Source organism: Girardinichthys multiradiatus, chromosome 3, assembly GCF_021462225.1.
Source record: "Girardinichthys multiradiatus isolate DD_20200921_A chromosome 3, DD_fGirMul_XY1, whole genome shotgun sequence".
Lineage (NCBI taxonomy): Eukaryota > Metazoa > Chordata > Actinopteri > Cyprinodontiformes > Goodeidae > Girardinichthys > Girardinichthys multiradiatus.
Window position 1 is genome coordinate 20,898,968 of NC_061796.1, and position 14,828 is coordinate 20,913,795.

General features: G+C 40.6%; 1 protein-coding gene across 1 annotated transcript; it reads right to left on the reverse strand.

Moving 5' to 3' along the window:
* Positions 1-4,456: 4,456 nt before the first annotated feature.
* LOC124866278 (polyadenylate-binding protein 1A) lies at positions 4,457-10,092 on the reverse strand. The gene is made up of 15 exons (XM_047361989.1): positions 9,286-10,092; positions 8,877-9,070; positions 8,608-8,723; positions 7,995-8,134; positions 7,800-7,894; positions 7,518-7,655; positions 6,631-6,726; positions 6,249-6,521; positions 6,053-6,143; positions 5,845-5,967; positions 5,596-5,735; positions 5,430-5,514; positions 5,164-5,294; positions 4,937-5,027; positions 4,457-4,817 (listed from the first exon to the last, which is right to left on the reverse strand). The coding sequence occupies exons 1-14, from the start codon at positions 9,476-9,478 to the stop codon at positions 4,938-4,940; spliced, it is 1,905 nt and encodes a 634-aa protein (XP_047217945.1). The 5' UTR covers positions 9,479-10,092; the 3' UTR covers positions 4,457-4,817; position 4,937.
* Between the last annotated feature and the right edge of the window lie 4,736 nt (positions 10,093-14,828).

Sequence of the window (14,828 nt, forward strand, 5' to 3'; positions counted from 1 at the left end):
GGCCGTGTTGTTCCTGCAGGGGCACAACTGGCACTGGTGATTCCTGTTTACATCCAGGGGGACAGTGTGGACAATGTATATGACTACAAACATCTGGGAGTGCAAAGAACACTGACTTCCTGTACAGGAAGAGCCAGAGTTGTCTCCACTTCTTGTGGTGACTGAGGTCCTGCCACATTAGCCGGACTATGCTTAGGATCTTCTATGAGTCTGTGGGGGATAGTGTGATCTTTGGTGTTGCATGCTGAGGCAGCAGGCTGGGGGTACCGGATGCCAACAGGCTCAACAAAGGATGCTGACAAAGCTGCCTGCCATCTTGGATAATGTCTTCCACCCACTTCACAACACACTGGTCAAACATAGAAGCACATTTAGTGGAAGGCCAATTCCACCAAATATGCCACAGAGCACCACAGGAAGTGATTACCTGTGGCTGTTGGACTCTTAAACTCCCACCTTAATGTTTAACACCTCCTTTGATGGGATCTGGGTACTTTTTTATTATCTTTGTAATAATCTATATATGTGCAATAACTTGAATTATTACCATTTCTACATTATTTATGTTGTTCTGTATGTAGTGTACATGCATGCATACATATATTGTACAGATTTACATAGGAGTTCATATATGTGCATTTACACATTTACCTTTTTTTTTAACATTGTTACTTTTTTTAAAATTTTTATTTAACTTCTTACCCATATTACATTTTATTGTTAGGTTTAGTTAGCTTAATTAGAGTTTTTGTATATTCCCTTTTATGTTTCTTGAATGGGTGCAGCTGCAACACAAGAAGTTTCCCCCTGGGATCAATAAAATATTTAGATTCTGATTATGTTTTTTTAAACAGTATAGGCTTGTCACTCATTCACTTAGTAAATGAGATACAAGTCACAAAGTCACTTGTCATTCACAAAGTGTAGGACAGTTCTGTATTGACCAGACACACCAACCCACACTGTAACACCACCACCAAAGGCTTGTCTGACGACAACAATGTCTGATGCATAAAGCTCTCGACATCTCCAATATCATTATTGGCCGTCATTCCTGGTCAACATGAATCCACTTTCATCAGAGAACAGCACTGAGGCCCACTGGTCCCTCATCCAGTGTAAATGCTCCTTGGCCCATGCAAGACCATGATGCCTGCGCCTGGTGGTGTGGTAAAGTATCCTAGCAGGTCGTCTAGCACGCAGACCACACTGAAGTAAACAAGTTTCAAATGGTCAGACGTGACACTTGGGTGCTTTTCTCCTCCCTTAAATGTGTCCAGAGTTGAGTGGCATTCATCCTCCGGTTCTGCAGGGCACTGTTCACAATGAAGCAGCCATCAGTCTGGGATGTGGCCAAAGACATCCACTTCTATGCCTAACAGTCTCTCTGTTGCAACCTGCTGATGACACTTTAAGCTCAGTGGCCATTTTCATCTGAGAACATCCTGTTTGAAGCCTCACAGTGGTGAGGTACTGTTGATCAATTTTTAGGTATCATCTTGGTTCCATTATGTCAAAGTGTGAACAGCTTGATGAGAACTGTTTAAATACCAACTCTGATTGAACCAGGAAATGTATTTGTTGATTTATGGGCCAAACAACTGTTGTGAATTTTGCAGTTAAGCTCCTTGGTAGAGAACAATAAGTTGTGCAAAAAGTAGTGAAACACTGAACAGATCCTAGTTATTACAGTGGAGTCAAATTGAGTTTATAAGGCCCAGTCAGTAAACCGTTATTTAAGAACCCCTTGCTAATTGCATCAAGTCATTCACTTTTCAGTAATGCCTCATCTTCATCAAGCATGTACCTTACTAAACATGTACAGAAAGAACAGCATGCAACTGCAGGGACTTTTTTCTACCTACATATGATAATCCCCAGAGATCAAGAGTAAAAAATAAAAGCACCAAACATGAGAATGATTTTTGAAACCAACTGATAAATTGTACTTAATTGAAATAGAGTAAAAGTTACACCTGAATAAAGTTTTTACCTGATGTGACTATTCACATTCCCTCTTTAATTTAGTTTGGTACTTCATGGGCAGAATACATGAAATATTCTGGCTTGGGGAGGTAGATATGACAGCTTCAGAACACCAAAGCCAATCAAAGATTGAGATAATTATGTGAAACCTGTGTTCATCAAGCAATTTAAGAGAAAATGAAACATTTATCTTTTACATTCTGTACATTCAAGTACAATAAGCATAGCCGTTTCCTTCTAAAACAAATTTTAAATTCATAAGATCATTTAGGGAAGGTAAACACATTTCAAAATCCTCCAGACAAAAGAATTCATTGTAAATGTGTAATTGAAATGTAAATGTATTTGGTTACTTGAACTCGGAAGAGAAATAGATCTGGTTAGAACTACATCATTTGGCAGCAAATGCTTTATTCTCTGCCCCGTGATTCAAGATCTGCTCCGGTTGGTTGGGTTATTGGAACCAGGGAAGTACATTTTCTCTGCTGCCAATATTTACTACAAGGGCATCATCTTCAGAGCTGGGTGGGAAACAGATGGTTTTAAAACAGGGGAAAACATGCCGAAAGATGACATGCTAAAAGAGTATATGCATTTTATGTGAGGGGTGGGGTGACCTTCAAAGTTCAGAAATGTAAGTTTTATCTACAGGTCCTTCTCAAAATATTAGCATATTGTGATAAAGTTCATTATTTTCCATAATGTCATGATGAAAATTTAACATTCATATATTTTAGATTCATTGCACACTAACTGAAATATTTCAGGTCTTTTATTGTCTTAATACGGATGATTTTGGCATACAGCTCATGAAAACCCAAAATTCCTATCTCACAAAATTAGCATATTTCATCCGACCAATAAAAGAAAAGTGTTTTTAATACAAAAAACGTCAACCTTCAAATAATCATGTACAGTTATGCACTCAATACTTGGTCGGGAATCCTTTGGCAGAAATGACTGCTTCAATGCGGCGTGGCATGGAGGCAATCAGCCTGTGGCACTGCTGAGGTCTTATGGAGGCCCGGGATGCTTCGATAGCGGCCTTTAGCTCATCCAGAGTGTTGGGTCTTGAGTCTCTCAACGTTGAGCACAGTGATACCATGGTCAGTAAACCATTTACCAGTGGTTTTGGCACTGTGAGCAGGTGCCAGGTCGTGCTGAAAAATGAAATCTTCATCTCCATAAAGCTTTTCAGCAGATGGAAGCATGAAGTGCTCCAAAATCTCCTGATAGCTAGCTGCATTGACCCTGCCCTTGATAAAACACAGTGGACCAACACCAGCAGCTGACACGGCACCCCGGACCATCACTGACTGTGGGTACTTGACACTGGACTTCTGGCATTTTGGCATTTCCTTCTCCCCAGTCTTCCTCCAGACTCTGGCACCTTGATTTCCGAATGACATGCAGAATTTGCTTTCATCCGAAAAAAGTACTTTGGACCACTGAGCAACAGTCCAGTGCTGCTTCTCTGTAGCCCAGGTCAGACGCTTCTGCCGCTGTTTCTGGTTCAAAAGTGGCTTGACCTGGGGAATGTGGCACCTGTAGCCCATTTCCTGCACACGCCTGTGCATGGTGGCTCTGGATGTTTCTACTCCAGACTCAGTCCACTGCTTCCGCAGGTCCCCCAAGGTCTGGAATCGGCCCTTCTCCACAATCTTCCTCAGGGTCCGGTCACCTCTTCTCGTTGTGCAGTGTTTTCTGCCACACTTTTTCCTTCCCACAGACTTCCCACTGAGGTGCCTTGATACAGCACTCTGGGAACAGCCTATTCGTTCAGAAATTTCTTTCTGTGTCTTACCCTCTTGCTTGAGGGTGTCAATAGTGGCCTTCTGGACAGCAGTCAGGTCGGCAGTCTTACCCATGATTGGGGTTTTGAGTGATGAACCAGGCTGGGAGTTTTAAAGGCCTCAGGAATCTTTTGCAGGTGTTTAGAGTTAACTCGTTGATTCAGATGATTAGGTTCATAGCTCGTTTAGAGACCCTTTTAATGATATGCTAATTTTGTGAGATAGGAATTTTGGGTTTTCATGAGCTGTATGCCAAAATCATCCGTATTAAGACAATAAAAGACCTGAAATATTTCAGTTAGTGTGCAATGAATCTAAAATATATGAATATTAAATTTTCATCATGACATTATGGAAAATAATGAACTTTATCACAATATGCTAATATTTTGAGAAGGACCTGTAATTTGGCAAGTTTTCAAACTTTTCTAAAATAAATTATGTTGAATGCTAACATCAGTTCAACATCCTCTTTAGTTAAATCATCTGAATACAGAACATCTAACAAACAGCAACAGATTGATCCACTTAACACTACCCAAAATAACAGCGACACCTAGTGGAGGAAGGTAGTGAAGCCATTAAACTGAAAGCTTTCTGCAAACATGGGATAAATGAAAGTGGTTATCTTATTAAAAGGGCAATTGTGTTAACAATAAGACACAAAGCAGGAAACATATTTTCGAATGACGGTTTATTACAGCCAGTAGTTTGCGATACAAATCACCTCAAAATGCTCAGCAACCATTTCCCTGATATTGCTGACAATTTGAGCACTGACGCAGTAAAATGACATAAAACAGAGGAATGCATTCAAATTTATTACAATTTTCAATTTTATCTATTTTGCTATTTTTTTTAAACAAATTTTTGTTTATGATCAAGATCTAGTTAAACCATCTCTAGACCTGGCAGATTGACTCGTTTTTTTTAAGAAATAATTTATCATTTTGCAATGTTTTCTGAGTTTTAGGTTTTTCGATGTTTAAGTTTTTTTTCTCTTTTTCCATCGGTGAAGCAGGTTTCAAAATGCTCAAGCTGCAAGAGAAAGAAAAGAGCCTAAATATTTAAGACAGGAGTATTTAGGACAATGGTTAGACTGCATAATTTTCTCAGTAAGCTCCATAAAACGTTTGTATCCGATTGCTTGTACGCACCTTAGACGCTGGGAACACCGGCAGGGGTGGTGGACTTCTGAGCAGCCTCCTTGGCCTGGTGGGCCTGGAGCACAGCAACAGCCTCATCCACCTGAAACAAAACATTTTGTGAACCCCAGAGCAAATGAAGGATTTCTACTTAATCATGAGAAAAACTTTGAGGTTTTTAAAAGTAATCCCCTACATAAAAGGAAATAAATACGTCAAAGATTAACAAATCAGCCAACCTTGGAGCGCAGAGATTCGGGTGATTCAAGCATGTGAAGAAGCTCTGAGTTGTCAATCTCCAGAAGCATACCGGTGATCTTGCCCGCCAGGCTGGGATGCATATTCTGGATCAGGGGGAACAGACGCTCACCTACGGAAGGAAGCAGTCAACTATTTTATCAACCGAATTCAAAAAAACACATTCAACTGACAGTGGTGAATTAGCTACAAGACTACACAACATTGGTTTCCCAAAGCCCTCCATCTGAGCAGATGGTTTACTCACCCAGCATCTGCTTCTGTTCCTGAGGAGGTGCAGCGGCCAGCATGGAAGCAGTCAGGGGCTCCTGACCTTGGACATGGACAGCGGGCTAAAGAAGAAACACAGAACTTATGAAACTCAAGTCTCTGCATTAACTATGTCAATAACTAATAGTATATAGTGTTCTTACTTGCTGCATGGGGACCTGTGGCTGGGAGGCCATATGTTGAGGATTGCGCACACCAGCGGCGTATTTGTACTGAGGCATGGCACGGACTGGGGCGGTAGTGGCGGAAGCACTGGCAGGGCGTTGGCCAAGAGCCTGAGTCGCTAAAGGGAGCACCAGAAACAAACGCTTAATTAAAAATGCAATAATAAGGCACCCTGAAACCACAGAGAGGGATAACTGTATTAGGATGTTGTAATCTGAAAGACTTACGCATGCGCTGGGAGGCCATCATGCGTGGGACCTGGGTATTGGTGGCAGTAGTAGTGCGAATGGTGTTGAAGGTCTGTGGCCTTGGTGCTGACGGACGCATGGCATTGGGCATGTTTTGGAAATCTGAAGAAAGCAGCAGAATGGCGCACAATTAACGCACAAATATCATCATCTTTTAAGAATGAAATTACTGTAAGTTAGAACTTACGCTGAGGACGCACTCCCTGGGTTGCCCAGCGAGGACTGGGGCGAAGCTGGGCCAACTGGTTGGCAGAGTAATATGCAGCACGGTTCTGAGCCTAGGAACAAGCCCAACATGTACGGTTAAATACAAAGCCACATGAAAGCACTAGTAGGAAGTTATATATTAGAAAACTCTGTTAATCAGCTGCTTGGGGGTTCACCTGCGGTATAGCTGCCATGAAGTAGCCCGAAGGTGGAGCAGGTTGATAGGGATTGAGCACAGGGTTGGGCACAGCACGAACTGTGGCCATCCTCTGCATATACTGGTTGGTAAGATGGGCCTGACGCTCTTCCTTCCGCTGAGCCAGGGCCACATACAAAGGCTTCGTAGCCACAATGCGCCCATTCATCTCTGTAACAGCTTTAGTGGCCTCTTCTGGGGAAGAGAAGCACACGAAGCCAAAACCTTTACTGCGGCCGCCCTCCATCATCACCTATAGCAGGGGTGGAAAAAGAGTTAATTACATTGTCAAAAAACTGATTACCCCAAAATATTCGTGTTATTTGTCTGAATAAAGCTCATGTTTAGAAAACTGCCTTAACCTTTGCACTTGTGATGGTTCCGAATGGAGAGAATTCTTTGCGCAGACGCTCGTCATCCAGGCCATCATCAAGGTTCTTCACATACAGATTGACACCCTGGTAAAATTAAAATAGAAATGGAATTTAAATATTTAAGATTTTGAAGAGCAACTGAATCTTCTTTAAACTATGAATTATTTGGCGTTCTCTATAAAGCAGCGGATTTTTCAGTTCAGGCCATAGCCATGTTCAGCTCCTGTAGCGGTTAAAAAATGCACGCCTGTATCAGTTTGTAGATGATCAACTATGTTATCTTTTTGTATACCTACATAAGGCTGTATGTGTATTTCTGCAAGTACAAGGTTTGAATTTTAAGTTAACTACAAGTACAAGTGCACCAACAATATGAAAAAATGTATTTATAGACATACTGATGTCATTTGGAAAAGAAATGACAATTAGATCAGTATACCTGAATCTGCTTCAGTCAGTTAACTAACTACAACCTTTTACCTTACTCTTGATGAGTTTCAGCGTAAAAAGATTTTGAAATGTATAATGTCCAACCCAAAGACAACCAGAGATGGGACAGAGGAGAGAATCATTCACTATATACACATAATGTTCTACCCCATTAACATTTCTGTACCAGTTTTAATGGGTGCCTCACACATTATCAGCTCTAAAAACCTTTATCTCTGCAGCTAGATTATCATAAAGGCATACAGATAAAAAAGGAATCATATTTGTGACAGTGAACAGAGATAAACCCAAGGTTAGCTGGACGTCATAATACTGACCGGATTTGCCTGACAAATTTCTACTTTTAATTTTCCAGATCAAAATATCTTTACCGAACCCTGTAAACATGATGAATGATGTTTAATGGTAAAGGGGCCAAGACACACCTGGTATCTGGTCATGCGATCTTGTTTCATCTGCTCAAATTTGCGTTTGAGCTCATTCTGGCGCTCCCCCTTCTTCTGCGCACGACCCACATACACTTGTCGGCCGTTCAGTTCTTTGCCGTTCATGTCGTCTACAGCCTGCAAAGCCATAAAAACGTAAGTCAAAACACATTCAGCAAAAGACTTGTTTATCAATTCAAATCAAATAGCAAAGGTAAAAACAAAAGAACATATGTTCACGAAAAAGGCTTGAAAGTAAAATTGCGTGGAATGTATGCTAACCTTCTGTGCATCTTCGTGTCTCTCAAAGCTGACAAAGCCAAACCCCTTGGATTTGCCACTCTCATCGGTCATAACCCGGATACTGAGAGCAGGACCTGAAAAACAGGAAGGCTAATGAACACATTTCTCCAGCCACTCCACACTTGTTAGCTAGTGGCTTCTAAATATTATGCATCTGAAATCTTGACATCTCACCATATTTGCTAAATAACTCTTTCAGCTTCTCGTCATCCATGTCCTCTCCAAAGTTCTTGATGTAAACATTGGTGAACTCTCTGGCACGTGCCCCGAGCTCAGCCTCCCTCTCTTTACGTGACTTGAAGCGGCCAACAAATCTATTAAATCACAAAGCATTAAGAAGACATTACAATCCAGGTTCCAAAATATTTAAAACAGTTAGGTAGACCAAATAATGTTACAGGTACCCTATGAGCTTCTGCAAAATCAAAGTATTCTTCAGCTATTCAAGCATGCACTTAAGTTGCACACTGGAATATAAAATGGCCGAAGTTTACAAATACAGACTGCGTTGACCCAAGTACACCCAAATTGTAATTTATTTTTTTTGTGCCAGAGTGACTTTTCCAAAATCTGTATTTTAAAGATACTTGATTTGATGAATAACAAATTTTCATCTGACCAGTTTTGCTGATCAGCTTCTACCTAAACGTTTTGAAACCAAGTATACTGAACAGGTGCATTTGACAAGATGCAGGCAAACACAAATAGCACTTGAGTTAGGAGTAAATTGTTAATCAGGTTTCCCTTACATATTATTAAAACAAGTGTAACAATCTCCACCACTTACACTTTTCTGTCATTGAGCAACATGCCGTTCATTTTCTCAATGGCACGCTCAGCTGCCTCGTGGGTCTCAAAGTGCACAAAACCGTAACCTTTAGAGCCATTTTCATCACAAACCACCTTAGAAAGGACAGATTTAAGGATGTTAAAAACATTTACACACACCATGCATGCCAAGCATTTCAAACTAGCTTTAACCTTGTGAAATCCTAACTCATGCAATAAGTCCATATATACAATAACCAAACACTATTCCTATATGCTGCTACCTACCTTGCAAGAGAGGATGTTTCCAAACGCAGAAAAGGTGTCATAAAGGGCCTTGTTGTCAATGGACTTGTCCAAGTTCTTGATGAAGATGTTTCCCACCCCGCTCTTCCTCAATGAGGGGTCACGCTGAGACCACATGATGCGGAGAGGCCTGCCCTTAATCACGTCGAAGTTCATCGTGTCCAAAGCTCGTTCAGCTATAAAACATGAAAAAACATATTACTTCCTATATGGAAATAACACTAGACACCCTGTGAAGTACAAGTGACTTATTTAACAAAAGCATCGTTATAACCATTATCACCTAAACACCTACTGAAATGAAGATTCGGCTAGATCATATGTTTAAAAAGAGACTGACAGAACCGCATGTCCACTTTCACATGTTACATTATTTTAAAAAATAACCTACCATCAGCTGGTTGCTGGAAGTTAACATATGCATATCCCAGCGAACGGCGGGTGATCATATCTCTACACACTCTGATGGAGAGGATGGGTCCGGCCGGGCTGAATTTCTCGTAGAGCATGGCCTCGGTAACGTCTGGGTGCAGGTCCCCTACGTAGAGGGAGGCCATGGGGTAGCTAGGCGCGCTGGGATTCATGTCGGGTGACGTTTGTTGTCAATTAATGAGCTTGATGCGTAATGGTGGTTAATCTAAATACGCGTTTCCCTATTCTTTTTTTGCAAAAATCAAAAGAGAAGTGACACAATACGTCAACTGCTAACAACGTGGGATATGTAGCTCGATTAGCAAAATGTCGGAGCGCGGCCTACCCGATATGGCTTAGATGTCACAATTTGAGAATTTTAGCTCCTTCAAAATCAAAGAGGGCGCTAAGCTATCGATGCAATGAGACACAAACAGTATCAATTAATCTGCCAGGAACGAAAATGGAATAAACTAACAGGCTATCGTTAATTAGCCGCGCTCTCAACAATGACGCTAGTAACGTAGCTTGCTAACACCGTTTTCGTCGTTCCGTCTTTCGTTCTTTTTCGAAGGCAGCGTCTTCTTCGCGTTGCTTGGTTGGCAAATCAAATCCTGCTTCACCGATTTTAGCTTTTCTTATAAAAATATGTCTGCGGGTACTCACTAGCTTCTGGTTTGTTTCATAATAATAAAATGTGTGCCGAGGCTAGCTCCGGAGCACACCCTACGCAGACGGATTACAAGAATGAAAGGAAGGACGGCGGAGGCTGTTTCCAGATTCCAGTCGAAACCCCGGCGCTTGCACAAGTGGTTAACGTCATGTATCTCGCGATATTTGAGGTCAATTGAGGAAATAACGTGTAAAGACAATGTTTCATTAGTAAATAATTTTGCTAACATTTTAGCTTACAGGTATTGAAAACTCAAAACTCAGTTTCTCACATATTTAGAATTTTAGATGAGTCCAAACTAAAAATTCATTTTTATCCAGAATGCAAGCCATATTGTAGCCTATATGCACATACTTGGTATCAGGCAAATAGAAGACAGTTGCTAATCTTAGAGGGGACGTCCCAGGAAATTCACCCCATGGCCAGGCTGTGCAATGTTGAAAGTACTAAGTACTAAAAAACAGGACCTTAAGAGAACAGTGCATAAAAATGGCCATAAACCTGTTACCTGAAACAGTAAATTGGGAGTCGTGTATTATTAATCAGGAAACAATCGCAGTGTGGAAACCGTTGGAGAACTTGGTGAAGACCACATAATTTTTTATTATGCTCTGATACATAAAACTAGACTTGAAATAGGGTATACCTTCATCTTCCCATGACTGCACTTCACTAATCCATCTTTAATACCTCAAACCCTGGCAGCTTTCCTGTACAACCGTTCATCTCAGTCACACAGATACGTTCTTTCTAAAAGTTTTTAAGACTTTTGGTGGCCATTTTAACACTTGACAGCTCACCTATGATGAATGTATTTTTGTCCCCATTTCAACAAAAATTTCAGCCAATTCTAAGTAGAATTTAGTCATGAACAAACAATCCCTTACCAAGTATAGAAAAATGTTACAAAAAACAATGTAAAAGCAGTATATAAATGAAAAGCCCAAAACGTGAATAAAAACATTGATATAATTTGTCCAAAAGGTAATTCTGACTGCAAAAACCTAAATCATGGATACCTGCTTAGAAAATCTTGTCTACTATACTACTTTGCGTTCCACTGACATTGTATTGATGTAACATATTTGAGAAGTAGATATTTAAATTTATAAACGTTTGGTGTTTATAGGCTGCTTCATAAATTAGTTGTATTATATTTTTACCCTACAGTTTCCTTCCCCCTCCACTGGCCTCCACTATCCAGACATTTATTTTTTATGATTATGAATTTAAGACAGAGTAGGACAAGTCAATGATTTGGAAAATTCATTTATGTTAGATTTCCATCCTTAATAGCAGGCACTCACTCCTGTCTCACCACTTACAGACCAATTTAAGTAAGAATATTATTGAAAAATTAATATATTTCTCTAAGAGAAACTCAAATCGTCTAGATTAATTCCACAAAGATGGATGTTTTCAAGTATTTTTTCTGTTATGATTTTCCACCTACAGCTATTGAAAAACTTGATATTTAAGATTACATCAGACTAAGAAACACATTTTTGATAAAGAAAAGTGGTCTTAATGAAAAGTATACAGGTCCTTCTCAAAATATTAGCATATTGTGATAAAGTTCATTATTTTCCATAATGTAATGATGAAAATTTAACATTCATATATTTTAGATTCATTGCACACTAACTGAAATATTTCAGGTCTTTTATTGTCTTAATACGGATGATTTTGGCATACAGCTCATGAAAACCCAAAATTCCTATCTCACAAAATTAGCATATTTCATCCGACCAATAAAAGAAAAGTGTTTTTAATACAAAAAACGTCAACCTTCAAATAATCATGTACAGTTATGCACTCAATACTTGGTCGGGAATCCTTTTGCAGAAATGACTGCTTCAATGCGGCGTGGCATGGAGGCAATCAGCCTGTGGCACTGCTGAGGTCTTATGGAGGCCCAGGATGCTTCGATAGCGGCCTTTAGCTCATCCAGAGTGTTGGGTCTTGAGTCTCTCAACGTTCTCTTCACAATATCCCACAGATTCTCTATGGGGTTCAGGTCAGGAGAGTTGGCAGGCCAATTGAGCACAGTTATACCATGGTCAGTAAACCATTTACCAGTGGTTTTGGCATTGTGAGCAGGAGCCAGGTCGTGCTGAAAAATGAAATCTTCATCTCCATAAAGCTTTTCAGCAGATGGAAGCATGAAGTGCTCCAAAATCTCCTGATAGCTAGCTGCATTGACCCTGCCCTTGATAAAACACAGTGGACCAACACCAGCAGCTGACACGGCACCCCAGACCATCACTGACTGTGGGTACTTGACACTGGACTTCTGGCATTTTGGCATTTCCTTCTCCCCAGTCTTCCTCCAAACTCTGGCACCTTGATTTCCAAATGACATGCAGAATTTGCTTTCATCCGAAAAAAGTACTTTGGACCACTGAGCAACAGTCCAGTGCTGCTTCTCTGTAGCCCAGGTCTGGGGAATGCGGCACCTGTAGCCCATTTCCTGCACACGCCTGTGCACGGTGGCTCTGGATGTTTCTACTCCAGACTCAGTCCACTGTTTCCGCAGGTCCCCCAAGGTCTGGAATCGGCCCTTCTCCACAATCTTCCTCAGGGTCCGGTCACCTCTTCTCGTTGTGCAGCGTTTTCTGCCACAGTTTTTCCTTCCCACAGACTTCCCACTGAGGTGCCTTGATACAGCACTCTGGGAACAGCCTATTTGTTCAGAAATTTCTTTCTGTGTCTTACCCTCTTGCTTGAGGGTGTCAATAGTGGCCTTCTGGACAGCAGTCAGGTCGGCAGTCTTACCCATGATTGGGGTTTTGAGTGATGAACCAGGCTGGGAGTTTTAAAGGCCTCAGGAATCTTTTGCAGGTGTTTAGAGTTAACTCGTTGATTCAGATGATTAGGTTCATAGCTCGTTTAGAGACCCTTTTAATGATATGCTAATTTTGTGAGATAGGAATTTTGGGTTTTCATGAGCTGTATGCCAAAATCATCCGTATTAAGACAATAAAAGACCTGAAATATTTCAGTTAGTGTGCAATGAATCTAAAATATATGAATGTTAAATTTTCATCATTACATTATGGAAAATAATGAACTTTATCACAATATGCTAATATTTTGAGAAGGACCTGTATTTATGTGCCTCAAGGTTATTTTCAAAAGGCATGTTTAATCTGACAAACAAGCGACATGGCAATATATTTTCATATTTACTGAATGACTATATTTGATGACAGCATTCCATTCAGAAATCCTGAGTGCAAAAAAATTACATTTGAAAGTGTATGCACACTAGAGTTTATGAAGAAATCAACTGTTTTTTGAATTCTCTTAAAGAAAATAACAGGAAACAAGGATTGTAGAGAGAGCTACTCAGTGACTAGCAAAACTGTGGATGGTATTTGGATTTCCTGTCCCATTGTCTACATGTTGTATCTATTCATCCATTACCTGGACAGAATTATTTTAAGGGAAAAGAAGCAATGCCATTTTTAATGTAAACATTTACAAGCATATGGCGTTTATAACCTCAAACTTAACAATGGTGAAGATTGTATTTCCTATGACCACTTCTGAAGAGAATTTGTAGAGGCCACATGGAAAGGCACCTGTGTAATACCATCATAGAACTGCAGAGGGCGCTAAATCGCAGCCAGGACACCCTCCCTATGAAAGTTTCGGTGTTAAAAGCTCTGACTTCTTAAATCAATCATATTAATTTGTAATTAGGTCTACAGCAATGAAAAACCATTCAATTTTAACTTATCACAAAAAGTGGCAGCCACATTGACTACAATGAAATACAGACACCGTCTTGCTTACTGCTTGGTTAAAAATGTATTCGGTGAGTACACAGCAGTATACAGGTCCTTCTCAAAATATTAGCATATTGTGATAAAGTTCATTATTTTCCATAATGTTATGATGAAAATTTAACATTCATATATTTTAGATTCATTGCACACTAACTGAAATATTTCAGGTCTTTTATTGTCTTAATACGGATGATTTTGGCATACAGCTCATGAAAACCCAAAATTCCTATCTCACAAAATTAGCATATTTCATCCGACCAATAAAAGAAAAGTGTTTTTAATACAAAAAACGTCAACCTTCAAATAATCATGTACAGTTATGCACTCAATACTTGGTTGGGAATCCTTTTGCAGAAATGACTGCTTCAATGCGGCGTGGCATGGAGGCAATCAGCCTGTGGCACTGCTGAGGTCTTATGGAGGCCCAGGATGCTTCGATAGCGGCCTTTAGCTCATCCAGAGTGTTGGGTCTTGAGTCTCTCAACGTTCTCTTCACAATATCCCACAGATTCTCTATGGGGTTCAGGTCAGGAGAGTTGGCAGGCCAATTGAGCACAGTGATACCATGGTCAGTAAACCATTTACCAGTGGTTTTGGCACTGTGAGCAGGTGCCAGGTCGTGCTGAAAAATGAAATCTTCATCTCCATAAAGCTTTTCAGCAGATGGAAGCATGAAGTGCTCCAAAATCTTCTGATAGCTAGCTGCATTGACCCTGCCCTTGATAAAACACAGTGGACCAACACCAGCAACTGACACGGCACCCCAGACCATCACTGACTGTGGGTACTTGACACTGGACTTCTGGCATTTTGGCATTTCCTTCTCCCCAGTCTTCCTCCAGACTCTGGCACCTTGATTTCCGAATGGCATGCAGAATTTGCTTTCATCCGAAAAAAGTACTTTGGACCACTGAGCAACAGTCCAGTGCTGCTTCTCTGTAGCCCAGGTCAGGCGCTTCTGCCGCTGTTTCTGGTTCAAAAGTGGCTTGACCTGGGGAATGCGGCACCTGTAGCCCATTTCCTGCACACGCCTGTGCACGGTGGCTCTGGATGTTTCTA